The sequence below is a fragment of the Hirundo rustica genome, chromosome 26 (genome assembly GCF_015227805.2).
Source record: "Hirundo rustica isolate bHirRus1 chromosome 26, bHirRus1.pri.v3, whole genome shotgun sequence".
Lineage (NCBI taxonomy): Eukaryota > Metazoa > Chordata > Aves > Passeriformes > Hirundinidae > Hirundo > Hirundo rustica.
This window is the reverse complement of record NC_053475.1, coordinates 220,160-238,482: the sequence shown is the minus strand read 5'-3', so window position 1 is coordinate 238,482 and position 18,323 is coordinate 220,160. Positions and strand designations below refer to the sequence as shown.

The window sequence follows — 18,323 nt, the reverse complement described above, 5'->3', positions numbered from 1 at the left end:
CCCGTGACAGGAAAATGACCTGAGCACTCCCCTCAGATGTGCTGTGAATATTCCAATCGCTTTGGTGGCCCCTTTCCCACATTTTCCACTCAAAATTAACATGGATGAGGATAAACTTATCCCTGTTCAGCTTTTGGTGGGATCTTGACTAAAGAAGGCAGAGGATAAAACAAGTTTTGGGGTCTTTCCCAACCCAATATTGAGATGGTGAAGCCCCTCAGGGCTGGAGAAATTAAACCAGGACACCTGGGAAGCCCAAAGGGCAACTCCTGCAGTGGCCATGCCAAAATCCCAGCTTGACATCCGCACCTCCTGGGGGTAAAAGTGCCCAAAATTGGAGTTATTTTTATCAGGAGAAAGGCTGGGGGTGGGAAAGTTGCTGAGACAGCACCAAATGTTGCAGGATTCCGTGGTTCTGAAATCCCGTGCAGTGAAATTCCTGTTTCCAGGTAGATCCCTGGAATAAAGAAAGCGGCTGAGAAAACAGCTGCTGGGATCGTTGGAATGGAATTTTGTTATGTAAGGCTGTGGGAAAATGTAACTGCAGAAAAGCAATCTCCTTGTTTTCCTGCTTATCAGTTGAAGTTTAAATAATCCTGTGCAACGGGAGGTGATGGAGCAAGTATTGATTGTGGGATCGTGTGGAAAAATACAATCTGCAGGAAAGCAATCTCCTCCTGGTAACTTTATCCCAACTTATCGCTCGGAGTTGGAATAATCCTGGAAAACAGGAGCTGGTGAAGCAGAGTCTCGGTTATATAATGGGTGCGTTCCAGCTCTTGGCAGCGTTTTTCTGTGGAGGGTTCCCGATGCCACAGGAGATTTTGGGGGTTTGTTTTGGGTGGCAGGTGAACGGTCCCGATGGGATCCTGCAGAATGGAGCCGTGGATGAGAACGTGGCCAAGACCAGCCAGCTCCTGGCCGAGCTCAACTTTGAGGAGGATGAGGAGGACACTTACTACACCAAGGATCTCCCTGTGCACGCCTGCAGGTGGGAATTCCGGAGGGCAGGAGGGGAGGGTGGGTTTTGGGACACAACAGAGCTCGTAAAAATAAATCCCAGGCTCAGCCACCCCGGGGATGGCAAGGTTTAAAATACTTGTGACTCACAGCAGAAATTTGGCTCCTGTTTGATGCCTCTCCCAGCACCGTTGTTCCCCAATTTCCACTTCCCCTTATTTTTGTAGCTCGAGTTAGGGCTTGTATTTGGATTTTCCTCTCAGCAGTAACCAATCGCTTGCTGGTTTTCCTTTTGGAATTGCAGTTACTGTGGGATCCACGACCCTGCCTGTGTGGTTTACTGCAACACCAGCAAGAAATGGTTCTGCAACGGGCGTGGGAACACCTCTGGCAGGTAAATGGGGAAATGGGGGAAGGAAAAATGACAGTTTCCTACCCATTTCCTCTCCTTTCACGCCCAAAGCACTCATGGAAACTCCTGGAACTGTTCCCAGAGTGGACAGAAAGAGCCAGATCCAACCACCGCCTGCCACAATCAGCAGATTGATTAGTGCTTTGCTAATTACTAATGGCCCTGATTGGGGTGTGAAGTCTCTACAGATCTGTGCTGTTTTCTCGCAGCCACATCGTGAATCACCTGGTGAGAGCCAAGTGCAAAGAGGTGACTCTGCACAAGGATGGGCCTCTGGGAGAGACTGTTCTGGAATGCTACAACTGTGGCTGCAGGAACGTTTTCCTGCTGGGCTTCATCCCAGCCAAGGCTGACTCCGTGGTGGTTCTGCTGTGCAGGTGAGAGCAGCCCTTGCGCATCTGATTGTTTCAAACAGCAGCCCTGGCTTTCATTTTGGCCCAAAATTAATTTTATATTCTGGTTTACCACCCCTTTTTCCTTCAGGTGGTCCAGCAGAGTTCAGGGATATGCAACAAAGAGAATTCTGTTATGTTGGGCAAACGTCTCAGTTCTGTAGAAAAGTATTTTTCCTAAATTCCTCATTCCTTAGTGGAAGAAAAGTGTTTTTCTCTCTTTTTTTGAGCTTTGGGAGAGCCACAGCTCAGTCAGGAAGTGACTCTGGAGCCATGGGACAGCGGCTCTCACTCAGGGTGTTTTTCTCTCAACTCATAGAATTATTAGAGGCCACAATAAATCAGAAATTGTTCTGACAGGCTCAGTCAGAACTGAAAATTTATAATTCTGTGTGGTTTAGTTCAGTGCTGTCACTGTGTGTTTGCCACTAGAAATGGTATTTCTGTGGAGGAAGTTCTGTCTGGGAAATAACCTCTTTCTTGCAGTCCTGGAAACACCCAAGCAGCACTTCAATACTGAAATAAGAGCTGAAAAAATGAATTTTCCCAGCAGACTGGAGCTTTCTGTTTGGATTTTTCCAATTTTTGAGCAGTTTGAGGAGCACTGCAGCCCTGTTTTAACCCTCCACTCAAACCTCACAGTCCTGGCTGTGTTTTGGTTGGATTTTTCCGATTTTTGAGCAGTTTGAGGAGCACTCCAGCCCTGTGTTCACCCCTCACAGTCCTGGCTGTGTTTTGGTTGTGCAGGCAGCCGTGTGCCAGCCAGAGCAGCTTGAAGGACATCAACTGGGACAGTTCCCAGTGGCAGCCCCTGATCCAGGACCGCTGCTTCCTCTCCTGGCTGGTGAAGATTCCCTCGGAGCAGGAGCAGCTCCGGGCCCGGCAGATCACAGCCCAGCAAATCAACAAGCTGGAGGAGCTCTGGAAGGTACAGATGAAATTTGGGGGGTTTATTTTACCAAATCTGAGGGGTTTTTTTGTAAGGACAAGACTTTAAGGAACTCTCTGAAGGAACAAATCACACGGGGTTTAAATCCTGCAGTCAAAGGGTTCAGGAAATTGTTGAAAGCTTCACCAAACCGAAAAACAACTTTCCTTGCTCATACCAAGACTTGCAGATATTTCTGCTTTAAGTGATGCCCAGCAGAGCAGGGAATTGTTGCTTCATTCAGTTACGGGGTTTTTGGGAGGTTTTTTGTGCATCCTTTAAAATTTAAACGGGGTTTAATATGATTTTAATGCCCTGGTGTAGTTTTAAGGGTGGTTCCACCTTGATATCACTCCTTATATCGATAAAACACATTTTTATCAGTCCTGCTGTCAGTTTTTACTCTTCAAACTTTGGAACAAAACATCTCTGCTTTAATTTCCAGGAAAATCCATCTGCAACCCTGGAGGACTTGGAGAAACCTGGTGTTGATGAGGAGCCCCAGCATGTCCTGCTTAGATATGAAGATGCTTATCAATACCAAAATATATTTGGTCCTCTGGTCAAGCTTGAGGCAGATTATGACAAGAAACTCAAGGAATCTCAGGTAAAATGTGTGAGATTTGCCTTTTGAGGGACTCCTGACCAGTCCTGGGGTCAAACACGGAATCACAGCACGAAAGGAAACCTCGAGTGAAATAAATCAATGTTTGGATTGCTGTGGTGTGGCACTGGGATATCAGCTGTGAGACAGGGAGAGAGCAGAGGAAAATCCTCACACTGAGGGGTTTTAGGAGCTTGAAACACTTGGGAACTTCTCACCTTTCCTGGGTTCAAGTTCTTCTTTCCAAAAACCACCTTCTCTTCTCTCAGCTTTCTGTTACCCTCAGAAGTTGCAGGGAAATGGGAATTCTGGGAGCTCCTGGGAACATTTAATGGGTGTTTGAATTGGGGAGAATTTCACAGCTGGTGAGCAGGACTTTGTTTCTCATCATTAACCCTTAGAACAGAATTCACCTTCTGCAGGTGCTGTGAGCTCAGCCACAGGAATAAATAGAGATTTTTGTGGCATTGGAACAGCAGGTTTTGTAATTTCTCCACTGTTTTGAAGCTCAGGGCTGTGGTGGTTGGCAAACAGCTCTTCAAGAAAATAATAGATTTTTTTTTTTCCCCTCAGACCCAAGATAACATCACAGTCAGGTGGGACCTGGGCTTGAACAAGAAGAGAATTGCTTATTTCACTTTGCCAAAGACTGATTCAGGTGAGGACACCTGGATTGTCTCTTCCTCAGCGTTTTTTTTTCCTGCCTTCTGAACAAAATCATCCTTCAGAGCGCTCTGGGGGTGGGCCTGGGGTGGCTCTGGAAGGTTTTTGTGGATGTTCAGAGCTTTTTCCCCCCTTGCTTTGCAGACATGCGCCTCATGCAAGGGGATGAGATCTGCCTGAGGTACAAGGGAGACCTGGCCCCGCTCTGGAAGGGAATTGGGCACGTGATCAAAGTTCCTGATAGTATCCTTTACTTAGAGAGCCCTCAGCAGGGCCAGGCCAAAGCTGCAGTCCTTAAGAAGTCATTAATTATGGCCAGAAGTAATTCTCTGCTAATTTAAAAGGGGTGGGGCGGGGCGGGGCTCTGCCGAAGAAAATCACAAAAAAATTGGGGAGAATAAAATTCAGATTTTTGCTCGAAATTACTACTTAACGAGGTTCTACAGATTATGGTGATGAGATAGCCATCGAGCTGAGGAGCAGCGTGGGAGCTCCTGTGGAGGTCACTCACAACTTCCAGGTGGATTTCGTGTGGAAATCGACTTCCTTTGACAGGTATTGGCTGGGGCAGCGCCTCACAGCTTGGCAGGAACTCAGTGTCGCTTCTTGTTCTTGGCCTTCACTGAGGGTTTCTGAGCAGCAGAAGAATTGTCCTGCTTTGGCAGCACCCATCAGAAATGTGGGTGTGTGGTGAACACCTGGTTCCGAGAGGCTAGAAGTGGAATTGATGACATAAAGTGACCAGTTGTTCTCGTTTTGGAGGGTTTGTTGCGAAGGCATCAAAGGGAGAAATTTACCTTATGTTTAGTAATATGTGAAGCATAAGAAGAAAAACAATTCTGCACTTCAGCTTCCTGAAATTGCTTTAAACAGTTAAAATATCAAAATTTGGCTGTGGAGCTCACAGGCTTCAGCCAAGTCTGTGTTTGGTAAGACAGGAGTTGGCTTCTTATCCTCTTCTTAGAATTCCCTTATTTCCTAAATTTGTTTCCTAAAGTCATTATTACTATATCCTATTATTATTATCTTCTCTTATCTTATTATTTTATTCATTGTGGCTGCAAATTTTCTTCAAATTTTGCCCCTAAATTGCTGTCACGGGTTCTTGCACCTCAAATTTCTGTCCCAGGTTCTGTCACCAAAGGCTGGCGTTCCTCTCCACGTTTTTCTGGGAGCACCTTGTAATGTTCACTGGGGGAAAAAGCAAACTGTGTTGTCAGGGCGTAACTTTTGTCATTTGAATTCTGTTAATCATTACGGACGTTGTTCTCGTTCCCATTTGTGTCTGGCACCTGGTGTAGGGCACCTGTGGGTGCTTCACTCGAGGCCACGCCCACCACAGGAATAATTTCCCTGCTTTTTCCTTCATTTCAGGATGCAGAGTGCTCTGAAGACGTTTGCCGTGGACGAGACCTCAGTGTCTGGGTACATTTACCACAAGCTGCTGGGCCACGAGGTGGAAGATGTCATCATCAAATGCCAGCTGCCAAAACGCTTCACAGCCCAGGGCCTCCCTGATCTCAACCACTCTCAGGTAACCTCATCTCCTCACCGCCCAGCACGGCAGAAAACATTTATAAATACAGCTTAAACCACTGAAATCCTCTGCTTGGAATGAGAAATAGAAATAACCCTTTTTGTTTTTAGGTTTATGCTGTCAAGACCGTCCTGCAGCGTCCTCTGAGCCTTATCCAGGGTCCCCCTGGCACTGGGAAAACAGTGACATCAGCCACCATCGTGTATCACCTGGCCAGGCAGGGCAATGGGTGAGAGCTGCTCTCCCTGAGCCCTTGTGGGTGGGGTTGATTCATGCAAAGAACCGCCCTGATCTTAAAAACAAAAATCATTTGTGGCACTGAACTGTGTTTTCTGAGGAGACTTGGGCTCCTTGCACAAAATACCCTTTGCCAGCGTATTTATAGAGGGTGTGTTATTACTTATATTTTATTGTGAGTCTAGTGGGAAAGAATTCCAGTTTATTGAGAGTTTTGGGCTGTTTTTTGCCTGACTTTTGGCTGTTTTTTGCCTGACTTTTGGCTGGTTTTGCCTGACTTTTGGCTGGTTTTCAGCTGACTTCTGGCTGATTCTTTTGGCCAACTTTTGGCTGGTTTTTGGCCAACTTTTGGCTGGTTTTTGGCCAACTTTTGGCTGATTTTTGGCCAGCTTTTGGCTGTTTTTTTGCCAACTTTTGGCTGGTTTTCAGCTGACTTTTGGCTGGTTTTCGCAGGCCTGTGCTGGTGTGTGCCCCCAGCAACATCGCAGTGGATCAGCTGACGGAGAAGATCCACCAGACCGGCCTCAAGGTGGTTCGTCTGTGTGCCAAGAGCCGCGAGGCCATCGACTCGCCCGTGTCCTTCCTGGCCCTGCACAACCAGATCAGGAACATGGACAGGTGAGGGGTGAGGAGAATCCTCACTTGGAGTGTTCATGGTGGACGCAGCTGAGGGCTTTTGTCAGCCCAGCGCCGTTGTTCGCTTGATGGGATTATTTTGCTTTAGTTAAAAATCACTTTCGCTGCAATCCTACAGAGTTGGTTGGGGCTGTAAACCAAAATTCCTGGGGTTTTTTTTTTTCAGTATGCCAGAGCTTCAGAAGCTGCAGCAGCTCAAGGATGAGACTGGAGAACTTTCCTCTGCTGATGAGAAGCGTTACCGGGCGCTGAAGCGCACGGCCGAGAGGGAGCTGCTGATGGTGAGGCCCTGGGGCTGCCACCCCAAATCCCAGTGCTGCCACCCCAAATCCCTGCAGGCACCCCAAATCGCTGCAGCCACCCCAGATCCCTGCAGCCATCCCAATGCTGCCACCCCAGATCCCTGCAGCCATCCCAGTGCCACCACCCCAGATCCCAGTGTTGGCACCCCAATTCCCTGCAGCCATCCCAGTGCTGCCACCCCCAGGTCCCTACAGGCACTGCAGATCCCAGTGCAGATCCCAGTGCAGATCCCAGTGCAGATCCCAGTGCAGATCCCAGTGCAGATCCCAGTGCTGCCACCCCAATCCTGGTGCCGCTGCTATTGCTGATCCCAGCACTGATCCCGTTGCTGCCACCCCGATCCCGTTGCTGCCACCCCGATCCCAGCACTGATCCCGTTGCTGCCACCCCGATCCCGTTGCTGACCCCTGCCGTGTGTCCCAGAACGCCGACGTGATCTGCTGCACGTGTGTGGGAGCTGGCGACCCGCGCCTGGCCAAGATGCAGTTCCGCTCCATCCTCATCGACGAGAGCACGCAGGCCACCGAGCCCGAGTGCATGGTGCCCGTGGTGCTGGGGGCCAAGCAGGTAACGCCGGGCGTTCCCGTCACAGCGGGCTCGGGGCACCGGGCACACACAGCCCGCTGGAGGCACGGGACTGTTCCTTGTGCATAACTTAGACATCGCTGGCTTCAGTTAGGGCCGGCCCCGTTCCTTTTGGGGCCACTCCCGTTCCTTTTGGGGCCACTCCCGTTCCTTTTGGGGCCACTCCCGTTCCATTTGGGGCCACTCCCGTTCCATTTGGGGCCACTCCCGTTCCTTTTGGGGCCACTCCCGTTCCTTTTGGGGCCACTCCCGTTCCTTTTGGGGCCACTCCCGTTCCTTTTGGGGCCACTCCCGTTCCTTTTGGGGCCACTCCCGTTCCTTTTGGGGCCACTCCCGTTCCTTTTGGGGCCACTCCCGTTCCTTTTTGTGTCCATGGCCTGGAAGGTGTTGGAACAATCTGGAGAGTGAATAAGATTTTATATTAAAATGATCATCTGAGAAGAGAGTGACACTAAGGGTTTCTGAGCCTTTGGGGAGAGCTGAAGTTTATCACAAGTTGGAATAATTAATTCCTAATATGTCAGGGAATAGTTTAAACTGACAGGGAGTGGGTTTGGATTCTATATTTAGGGGAAATCGTTGCCTGTGAGGGAGGGGCGGGGCTGGGATGGAATTCCCAGAGAAGCTGGCTGGGATGGAATTCCCAGAGAAGCTGTGGCTGATCATCCCTGGGAGTGTCCAAGGCCAGGCTGGAGAGGAGAAACTCCAGGGAGAGCTCAGAGCCCCCTCCAGAGCTGGGGAGGGATTTGGGACAGGACACAGGGAACAGCTCCCACTGCAGGGCAGGGATGGGCAGGATCCTGGGAAGGAATTCCTCCCTGTGAGGATTCAAGGCCAGGCTGGAAAGAAAAGCTCCAGGGAAACCTTGGAGCCACTTCCAGACCCTGAGGGGCTCCAGGAGAGCTGGAGAGGGATTTGGGATGAGGGATGGAATTCCAGGACACAGGGGATGGCTCCAAACTGGGAAAGGGGAATCTGGGTGGGATTTTGGGCAGGAATTCCTGGCTGTGAGGGTGGTGGAATTCCCAGAGCAGCTTCCCTGGGTGCGCCCAAGGCCGGGCTGGAGCCGCCCGGGATGGTTTGAAGTGTCCCAGGGCTGGCGCTGGCTGCCACTGAAGATCCCCCCCGACCCCAAACCACCGTTCCGGGTATTTCCATAACTCTGAACCAGCTGCAGCCACCAGAGCCATCTGTCCCCAACTCTTCCCGCAGCTGATCCTGGTGGGTGACCACTGCCAGCTGGGGCCCGTGGTGATGTGCAAGAAGGCGGCCAAGGCCGGGCTGTCGCAGTCGCTGTTCGAGCGGCTGGTGGTGCTGGGCATCCGGCCCATCCGCCTGCAGGTGCAGTACCGCATGCACCCCGCCCTCAGCGCCTTCCCCTCCAACATCTTCTACGAGGGCTCCCTGCAGAACGGCGTCACGGCAGGTGAGGGGCTGCTGCACGCCTGGGCACGGGGGCAGCGCTGGCATTCCCTCAGCGTGGGCTTTGGGGGCTCTGGGCAGCGCCCTTCCCTGTGGAGACACGAAATTGTTCCTGTTCTGTAACATAAACGTCACTGGCTTCAGTTGGGGTCAGTGCTGTGAACTTTGGTTAGCCCTGTTCCATTTGGGGGTCACTCCCGTTCCATTTGGGGGTCACTCCCGTTCCATTTGGGGGTCACTCCTGTTCCATTTGGGATCACTCGGTTCCATTTGGGGGTCACTCCTGTTCCATTTGGGGTCAGCTCTGTTCCATTTGGGGGTCACTCCCGTTCCATTTGGGATCACTCGGTCCCATTTGGGGTCACTCCCGTTCCTTTTGGGGCCACTCCCGTTTTCCATTTGGGATCAGCCCTGTTCCATTTGGGGTCACTCCCCTTCCTTATGGGGTCAATCCCATTCATTTGGGGTCAGCCCTGTTCATTTCTGTGTCCATGGCCTGGAAGGTGTTGGAACAACCTGGAGAGGGAATAAGATTTTATATAAAAATGATCATATGAGAAGAGAGTGATACTAAAGGTTTCTGAGCCTTTGGGGGAGAGCTGCAGGTCTTCAGCAGGGATCAAAGCAGGCGTTCTCTCATCTGGGTTTGGATTTGTAATAAGAAATGTGCATCACGCTTCTCTCCGAGGCTCTTTGATATGGAAATTCCGAGCGGTGTTGCTGATGTGTTGTGCTCGGTTGCTGTGCTCCTCAGCTGACAGGGTGAAGAAAGGCTTTGATTTCCAGTGGCCCCAGCCTGACAAACCCATGTTCTTCTACGTGACCCAGGGCCAGGAGGAGATTGCCAGCTCAGGCACCTCTTACCTGAACAGGTGAGCAGAACCGATTAAACCTGGCAGGGCTGGGGATTCCTCAAGGAATAAATCCAGCTTTGCTGCTCTAACAAAAGCTTCCATCAAGGGGTGATTTCAGAGGTGGTTTTTCCTTGAGCTCCTTTTATAGCAAAGCAGGAGAGAAAGGCAGCAGGTGGGAGCAGCTCAGAGCTGGGATTGCTGTGTGGGGGAGTTCTTCCCTCACTGGGTGTAGAAGGGAGCAAGGGATAATAAAATGCCTGATGTGGATGAATTTGGGCCAGCAAGAAATGCTGATCAAGTCACATTTTGAATTCCAATAACTCCTCAAGCAGAATCCTAAATCTCAGATTTAGTCCAAAAGGGGATGGAAATTAACTTTTTTTTCCCCCCATCCCTTTTTTCTGCACATTCCACCTTCTTTTTCAACCAATAAACTTAAAATTTTCTCCCCTTGGGTCGTGATTGTTCACGTGCCTGACAGGGAAACCAGCCCAACCTGTGGAAAAGAGTATCAGCTGAGATATTTTTAATTTCAGTCTGGTTCCTGAACAACATGTGCAAGACTGGCTAGAGCGAAGCAGATGGGGCACAGACAAAGAGCACAATGCTTGGCTGATAGGGGGCATTGACATTCAAAACATTCCATATTTAAAGCTTTAAGATAAAGCAACCCAGGCATCTGGGGGATGTTCGGAATGATGTTGATTAGAAAAGTTCCACGTGTGCCTTTAACCTCCAGCAAGAAATTCCAGTTGGAAAACTGAGGAGGTTTTGCTGTTTGTTGTCCAATTCTGAGAAGCTGGAGGTAAAATTTGTCTCCTCCTGAGGCCTTTGAGATGTTGGTTTTGGCCCGAATTCCTCCTGAGCGAGGAGCTGGAGCCGAAATCAGTTAACAGGGGGCAGAATTGATCCGTGCACCGAAGCGCCCTGGCGCTGGGAGGCTTTCAAACCCCAGCAGCCTGTGGAGGCGAGCCCTGCTGCTCTGCCCCTCCTGGCTGACGCAGTGTGCCTCTGCAGGACCGAGGCTGCCAACGTGGAGAAGATCACCACCAAGCTGCTCAAGGCCGGCGCCAAGCCCGACCAGATCGGCATCATCACGCCCTACGAGGGGCAGCGCTCCTACCTGGTGCAGTACATGCAGTTCAGCGGCTCCCTGCACACCAAGCTCTACCAGGTACCCGCCGTCGCACGCGGGCAAACGCGCGGCGGGCGCTTGGATTTCATCTCGGCAGTTCCCTCGTCGGGCTGCGTCTGCCTTGGTGGACGTTTGGATTTTTGAGCTGGTTTTGGTTAATATCCATGGGGGGGTTGGGGATTTTTGAGTTGGTTTTGGTTAATATCGATGGGGGGGTTGGGGATTTTTGAGTTGGTTTTGGTTAATATTGATGGGGATTTTTTTTTATTTTTGAGTTGGTTTTGGTTAATATTGGTGGGGATTTTTTTTATTTTTGAGTTGGTTTTGGTTAATATTGATGGGGATTTTTTTTTTATTTTTGAGTTGGTTTTGGTTAATATCCGTGGGGTTGTTTTGAAATTTTGAGTTGGTTTTGGTTAATATCCATGGGGTTTTTCTGGATTTTTGAGTTGGTTTTGGTTAATAACGATGAGGGGGTTTTTTTAATTGGTTTTGATTAGTACCAATGGGGTTTTTTTTAATTTTTGAGTTGGTTTTGGTTAATAACGATGAGGGGGTTTTTTTAATTGGTTTTGATTAGTATCAATGGTTTTTTTTTTAATTTTTGAGTTGGTTTTGTTTAATATCATGGGGGTTTTTTTAATTTTTGAGTTGATTTTGGTTCAAATCGAGAAGAGTTAGGAGGTACCAATGGGAAGCAGGGAAAGGGGGAAACCCTGCTAAAATCTGTGTGGAAAGAGGCTCCAACAAATCCTCTGAGGCAGAGGAGGGAGAGGTCAGTGTGGAAAACCTTGTGCCTTCATCAGCCCTCCATGCCAAGGGACGTGCCGGAAACCAAGCAAATAAATCCTGCTTTATATAAATCCACACGATTTATTGGCTTGGGAGCACATCCTGCCACCAGTGGACTCCTCCAAACAGAAAAAGGAGCTGTTACAAACAGGACAGTCGTGGGTTTTACACATCTTGTTTTGCAAGACCCAGAGCCTGAGCGCTGTTTTCACTGCGCGGAAACTCGGTGGAAATATTTTTCCCTGTGCCAGGAATGATGTGTCCCTCTCACTGAGGTTCCTCTGAGCTCACTTGGACCTCTCATCCTGCAGGGTTTTGGAACACCGGGAACTTTTTGGCAGCGCCCTCAGCAGAGAGCTGCTTTGTGCAGTTTTGGGGGAACAGGAGAACCATAAAGCTCTGAACATGAGAGGGATTTTTCTGGAGCTGAGACTCGCTGCTCCCCTCTGGGGAAGCTGCTCAGCGCCCAGAGGAATTACCAAATCCTTCCTCGCTCCAAAAACAATGTTTTTCTCAGCTGCTGGAGGGTTCAGTGCGTGGCCAGCGCCTTTGGCAGTGCCTGCTGGTGGCAGAGCCCCTTTGCCTCCGTCACTGAGGCGTTCTCCCGTGTTGCAGGAAGTGGAAATTGCGAGCGTGGACGCCTTCCAGGGCAGGGAGAAGGATTTCATCATCCTGTCCTGCGTGAGGGCCAACGAGCACCAGGGAATCGGCTTCCTCAACGACCCCAGGAGGCTGAACGTGGCCCTGACCAGAGCCAGGTGAAACTCTGGGCGTGGAGGGAGCTGCAGCACGCTGGGAACGGCACGGGTGGGTGGGATTTGGGGAAGGAGGGGTTGGGATGGAATTCCCAGAGAAACTCGGGCTGTTCCACCCCTGGCAGTGGAGCAGCTGGGAAGGTCCCTGCCCATGGCACTGGGGGAGCTTTAGGATCCCTCCAAACCATTCTGTGCCCTTTTTGTCCGCTCACCTCAGCCCCTGTCACCATTTGACACCAGCAGATTGGAGGTGTCACCACATCCTTCCCATTCTCAGCAGAGATCCCTTCCCTTCATCTGCTTCTTTATCACTCCCAGCAACCATTTTTTGCCCATTTTGCTTTTATTTTAATGGGTTTGACTCCAGAAAGGCTGAGATGGAATCCAGCACGCCGCTGCTTGGCTCCCCCGGTGTTCCCAGGCCTCCAAACCAGCACGGGCTGGGCTTGCCTGGACTCAGAACTTTGTGCTGCTGGAGGAACCGGCTGCAGCAGTCTCCTTCCAGGTGTTGAGCCACATCTGGAACGGCGGCTGTGACCGCAGCAGCTCCTCCTGCAGCTCCCTTCTGCTGCCGGGGGAGGAACCCTGCTCCCTGCTTGAACCTCTCCGGGTTCACTCTGGCTCCTGTGCCCTTGCCAGGTACGGGGTGATCATCGTGGGCAACCCCAAAGCCCTGTCCAAGCAGCCCCTCTGGAATCACCTCCTGAACTACTACAAGGAGCAGAAGGTGCTGGTGGAGGGGCCCCTGAACAACCTGCGCGAGAGCCTCATGCAGTTCAGCAAACCCCGCAAGCTGGTCAACACCATCAACCCCGTGAGTGCCCTGCCCTGCCCTGCCCGGGCTGCTGACAGCGCCCAATTAGGCCCTGATGGGTTAATTAGTCATTAGTGGCTGGGATGAGCCGCCCACGCCGCCTCACGTCCCCCAGAAGTTTTCCATTTTTGGTGCAGCATGACTCTGGTCTGGGGGAAGCAGCCGCTGCTGTTCCCAGGTTGAGCAAACTTCGTTATTTCTTTTTAATTGCAGGGTTTTAGGAGGGGGAAACCCTGAGGTGAATGAAATTAACAAACTGGTTTGTGTAGAAAGGGCAAACTCGCTTTTAACCCTGGAACTGCAAGTTTTATATTTGATTTTTAACATGAATTATTGCTGGGGGAGCTTGGCAGCCGCCACAGGACAGTGACTGAGCAAGGGAAATACCAGGGCATCAGAACAGACTGAAAACTCAGCAAATGTTTCACACTTTGGAACAGGCTGCTGCAAAATCCTGTTTTTGGTGTTCAGAATGTGGCTGAGATAACAATCCTAGTTCTTCTGTGTGCTGGGATGAATCCATTTCCTCACCTCAGAGGTGATCTGAGGAGCTTTGGGGGTTTTTGCCCAAATAGCTTCCACTGAGGTTGCAGTGTGAGGTTTTTTGGGGATAAAAAAGGAGGATGGATGCCTAATTCCCCATTTGTGTGCAGGGTGCCCGTTTCATGACCACTGCCATGTACGATGCACGTGAGGCCATCATCCCCGGCTCCGTCTACGACCGCAGCAGCCAAGGTAAAGGAAATCCCCAAAACTCACTTGTAGGGGTTTATTTTCCCCTAACCAACCCCTGAGGGGTCACATCTTACACACTTTTCTTAAAAGCTTTTAAAGCTGTGAAAAAATTTGAATTTGTTAAAGATTTAAACTTGAAACTGCAGAAAAATGTGGAAGTTGAGGGGCTGAAGAATGTTTGGGATGTATTTGAGGCTGAATTGTTTGGGATTTAATTTAAGGACTGAAAACGTTCAGGATGAATTTGGGGCTGAAATGTTTGGGGTTTAATTGAACAACTGAAATGTTTGGGATGTCTTTGAGGGCTGACAGCGTTCAGCCTGGATTTTGCTCTCTGTGGGCAGGATCCCAGCCTGCCCCGTGCCAGGTGAGGGCGGCAGGAGCGTGAGGAGCGTTTCAGGAGGCTCAGGCGGGGAGCTGTGAGCGGGAGCGGGAGCTGTGCCCTGGGCGTGTGGGATGAACTCTGCCGGCGTTTGCGGGGTGCCCTGAGCAGGAGGCAGAGCCGCTGCTGCCCTTGGCGCTGGGAGCTCCTCCCTTCCCTCCGCTGCTCCGTCCTGCTCCGGGGCTTTGGGGCTGACCCGGAAACTTCCAGAACCGCTGCAACCCTCGTGTTTCCCCCTTTGCCAGGCCGCCCATCCAACATGTACTTCCAGACCCACGACCAGATCGGGATGATCAGTGCTGGCCCCAGCCACGTCACTGCCATGAACATTCCCATCCCCTTCAACCTGGTCATGCCCCCGATGCCGCCCCCGGGCTACTTCGGCCAGGCCAACGGCCCCGCTGCAGGTAAAGGGGGGAGACGGCCCAGGAGGCCTCTGGGAGGGAGCGGATATCCCAAAAAACGGCTCTGTGCCTGTGGAAGGCCTCACTTAAAGGGCGGGGTGAACTCTCTTGCAGGCCGTGGGGCTCCCAAGGGGAAGACGGGCCGCGGCGGGCGGCAGAAGAATCGGTTTGGGATTCCTGGCACGAGCCAGTCCAACCTCCCCAACAGCCAGGCCAGCCAGGACGTGGTGTCCCAGCCCTTCTCCCAGGGCCCCCTGACCCAGGGCTACATCTCCATGAGCCAGCCCTCACAGATGAGCCAGCCTGGGCTCTCCCAGCCGGAATTATCCCAGGTGAGCACGCGTTTGGGGCAGGTGGGGAGCTTCTCCCGGGATTTGTGTGGTGATCAGCAGGGCCTGCGCCTCCTCCTTCCTGAGGGAGACGGAGCTGCAAGGGCTCCCAGTGACTCAGCTGCAGCATTTACACCCTCTGCTCTTGGGGGCAGGAAGGTGAGGTGTTCAGCTGATGAGCAGCTCAAAAAACCCCTTAAACTGGGGAAATTCTGCACCAAAACCAGAGCAGATTTAAAAAACCCCAAACGCTCTCAGCTTTGCCATGAACCCACTTCTGCTTTTCACTTGAGCTGGACACTGATCTTGAGGCTTCCCTCACCTTTCCCCCTGCAGGACAGTTACCTTGGTGATGAGTTTAAATCCCAGATTGACGTGGCGCTGTCACAGGACTCAACTTACCAGGGGGAACGAGCATATCAACATGGTGGAGTGACGGGACTGTCACAGTATTAGAGTGTAAGGAGCCCCGAGTCCCTCCCTGACTGAAACTGGAACTAAACTCCCCTGATTTAACTGTCCCCATTCCTGATTTAACTGTCCTCATCCCTGATTGAAACTGGAACTAAACTCCCCTGATTTAACTGTCCCCATCCCTGATTTAACTGTCCTCATCCCTGATTGAAACTGGAATTCAATTCCCCTGATTTAACTGTCCCCATCCCTGATTTAACTGTCCTCATCCCTGACTGAAACTGGAATTAAATTCCCTTGATTTAACTGTCCCCTCCCTGATTTAAACTGGAATTAAACTCCCCTAATTTAAATTGTCCTCATCCCTGATTGGAACTGGAACTAAACTCCCCTGATTTGAACTGGAATTAAGCTCCCCTGATTTGAACTGGAACTAAACTCCCCTGCTTTTACCCCGCTGTGGAGCAGGGACCCCCCTAACCGAGCTCTCCCTCTGCCCCCCAGGTTGAGGAAGAAGAGCTAAGCTTGCGTGGAGCTTAGTTCATCAGCATTTTATTCTGGGTAATAAAAAAAATAAAATAAAATGGATACCTGTTTTCCACTGCTAAAACTGAAGCACCACTGTGTGAGAGCAACAGGAGAGAGAAACCAACCAACGGAGAGGAGAGAGAGAAGGAGAAAAAGAGAGAAAGGAGCGCGAGAGAGCCACTGCTGGAGCTCACTGAGACAAGGAGACCGAGCGAGAGGAGACAGAGCCCTGAGGACTGGCTGGCGCCTCGCTGGGAAGGAACTCACCCCGAGAGGAGAGCTCAGCTGAGTCCCTGCTCCCCCAGACACCCCCAGCTCCGGAGAAGGGCCTTAAACAAACAAAACTAAACAGCAGGTTTCGCTTCATTCCACACTTCTCTTTGCGAGCGGGGCGCGGACCTTTCAGAGCGGGTGGGGAGAGGAAAACCCTCACCTCAGAGTTGGGCTCGTTGTGCGAGGGGTACTAAAAATATACATAGATATATTTTAGCAGGAACTGTGTTTATGTTTTAGAAGCAGAGTATCTGAGAGAGGGGGGGGAAATAAAAAAGAGAGGAAGTCCCTGCCTGGGTGACAGCCAGCCAAGCAGAAATCCAGCTGCTGCTCAGCTCTGAGGTGCAGGTTTTGTTGTCCAACACTGGCTCTGAAATTTGTTGTCATCGTGTCGCCCACATTCTGAACGAGGTGGTTTTAAAGAGATTCTTTCAAAAAAAAACCAAACCAAACCAACCAAACAAAAAAGGAGCACTGAATTTTTTAAGAAGTTTTGTCTCTGAATTCTTAGTGGTGGACCTGGGAGATTTAGATCCTTGTTCTGAGAAGCTTATATTACAAAAAAAAAAAAACCTTAAAAAAAAAAACCAAAAAAAAAGTTTCAAACGAAAATTAGAGCGCACCATCCTTGAGAACTTTTCAGTGTGATTTCAAGTTGCAGCAATCAGCCTCTTCTTCCTACATGGGATAGCAGTTTAGAGTGCGAGGAGCCTGCGTGCTCGAGCAGGAGGGTTTCAAAGTGTTTTCTGTCTGCTTTAATTGGCAACTGTCTGGACTCTACTCTGTGAACAAACAGCCTTTCTGTGAGATGAACTTTCTGCTTGAAGGGGGACGGGTTCCTGCGCCCTTCGGCCCTGGAGGGAAGGTGCAGCCAGGCCTGCTTTGGTCCCCGGGGGTTTCGGGGAGCAGCAGTGGAAATTGGGGATTATTTTGGTCGGGAAGTAAAGAGCAGGGTGGACAAACGGACAAAGCAGGCAGGTGGTGGAAGGTGGTGGCCTCAGAGAGAGCTGGGTTTAACTGGGGAGAACGGGCCAGGCTTTGGGGTGACGGAGGCAGCGGAGGGACAGCGAGGTGTTTTCAGGGAGGGGAAAAAAAAAAAGGTTGGAAAAAAGCTTTGCTTTGTGAAATGCGAAGTTTTTCAGCCCAGCTGGGGATCAGGACTGAGAACAGCCCACGAGGAGAAGCCATCCAGCCCTGTAGCCATGGCTGACACTCACAGGGGAGCACCTGGGAGCTTTTCATTCCTGTCAAAACCCTTTCTTAGGGACAGCGCAGAGACAGAACTGATTCCTCCAGCCCCGTGTTTTTAAGGAGATCCTGAATTAGAGTAACCATAGCCTCTACCTCCCTCTGGCCAGCAGCAGCAGAGATCGATGCAGAACCCAGGCGCTCCTCAGCCTGGAGTTCAGCTTTAACGCTCAAAGGGCTCCAAGTGTTTCTAGTCCTTGGGAGTTTGGGGGGGAAACTCCAAACCCCTCTCATCTGAATGTACTTCAAACAGCTCAAAGCCCATTTTTGTACCCGGGGAGGGGGGAAACCCGTTCATTCCTGTCCTTCCCGGAGATCCCTGCCCTGGATCTGCTGGATTTGCCCCCAGAGCAGCCCTGGAGTGGAACACCCCCGGCCCGGGAGGGGCGTGCAGGGAAACTGCAAAAACCACAAAAAACTCAACTCACAAACCCCATTCTTTTCTCATCCAAAGCCTCCAGAGTTTAGACTCCTAAAACAGTGAAAGAATGGAGACACAGGCCACCTTCCTTCCTCGTGAGATGGACTTGTTTTATTTATTAACATTGCCGAAGGGCTTTTTTAATTTTTTTTCCTTCGTAGGCTGCGTAGTGGCGTAGAATTTTCGGGTAGGTTTAAGCTGAACCCTCTGTGCAAAGCTATCCATGAGTAATGTAGCCCCCTCCTCTGCCCTCACCCTCGATTTCACTGCTGGGAATGCTTGCCTCTGCTTCGTGCTGCTTTTTTCCTTTTGTAGCAGTTCAAACTCTTTTTGAGTTTCACAAATCCAGACATCAGTGCTAGCACGGTGTTAAAACTCTCTTTTTTTTTTTTTTAATTAATGAATTTTTTTTTTGGTCTCAGTTTTGTTTTAAAACCTGTTTGTCATCAATAAAAAAAAAAAAAAAAAATGAATAAACAGCTCTTGCATTCAAGGTGGCCCCTAAGTTTCAATGAGGAAACCATGCAACGTTCATTAAAGCTTTAGTCTGATTGTATAAA

General features: G+C 50.5%; 1 protein-coding gene across 2 annotated transcripts in view; it reads left to right on the top strand.

The window, feature by feature from the left end:
* The window catches only part of UPF1 (UPF1 RNA helicase and ATPase), a 23,503-nt gene extending 5,180 nt beyond the window's left edge, over positions 1-18,323 (top strand). The window contains exons 2-24 of one of the 2 annotated variants that reach the window (XM_040086711.2): positions 849-991; positions 1,265-1,354; positions 1,582-1,749; positions 2,512-2,692; positions 3,138-3,299; positions 3,870-3,954; positions 4,104-4,202; positions 4,406-4,514; positions 5,334-5,493; positions 5,607-5,725; positions 6,187-6,351; positions 6,536-6,650; positions 7,096-7,239; positions 8,470-8,683; positions 9,434-9,551; positions 10,551-10,707; positions 12,076-12,218; positions 12,855-13,029; positions 13,683-13,764; positions 14,392-14,553; positions 14,665-14,882; positions 15,216-15,338; positions 15,798-18,323. In XM_040086711.2, coding sequence (XP_039942645.1) covers positions 849-991; positions 1,265-1,354; positions 1,582-1,749; positions 2,512-2,692; positions 3,138-3,299; positions 3,870-3,954; positions 4,104-4,202; positions 4,406-4,514; positions 5,334-5,493; positions 5,607-5,725; positions 6,187-6,351; positions 6,536-6,650; positions 7,096-7,239; positions 8,470-8,683; positions 9,434-9,551; positions 10,551-10,707; positions 12,076-12,218; positions 12,855-13,029; positions 13,683-13,764; positions 14,392-14,553; positions 14,665-14,882; positions 15,216-15,335 — 3,129 coding nt within the window. In that variant the 3' untranslated portion in view covers positions 15,336-15,338; positions 15,798-18,323. Of the gene's footprint in view, positions 1-848; positions 992-1,264; positions 1,355-1,581; positions 1,750-2,511; positions 2,693-3,137; positions 3,300-3,869; positions 3,955-4,103; positions 4,203-4,396; positions 4,515-5,333; positions 5,494-5,606; positions 5,726-6,186; positions 6,352-6,535; positions 6,651-7,095; positions 7,240-8,469; positions 8,684-9,433; positions 9,552-10,550; positions 10,708-12,075; positions 12,219-12,854; positions 13,030-13,682; positions 13,765-14,391; positions 14,554-14,664; positions 14,883-15,215; positions 15,339-15,797 lie in introns of both variants that reach the window. The other variant, XM_040086710.2, reaches the window with a different exon arrangement.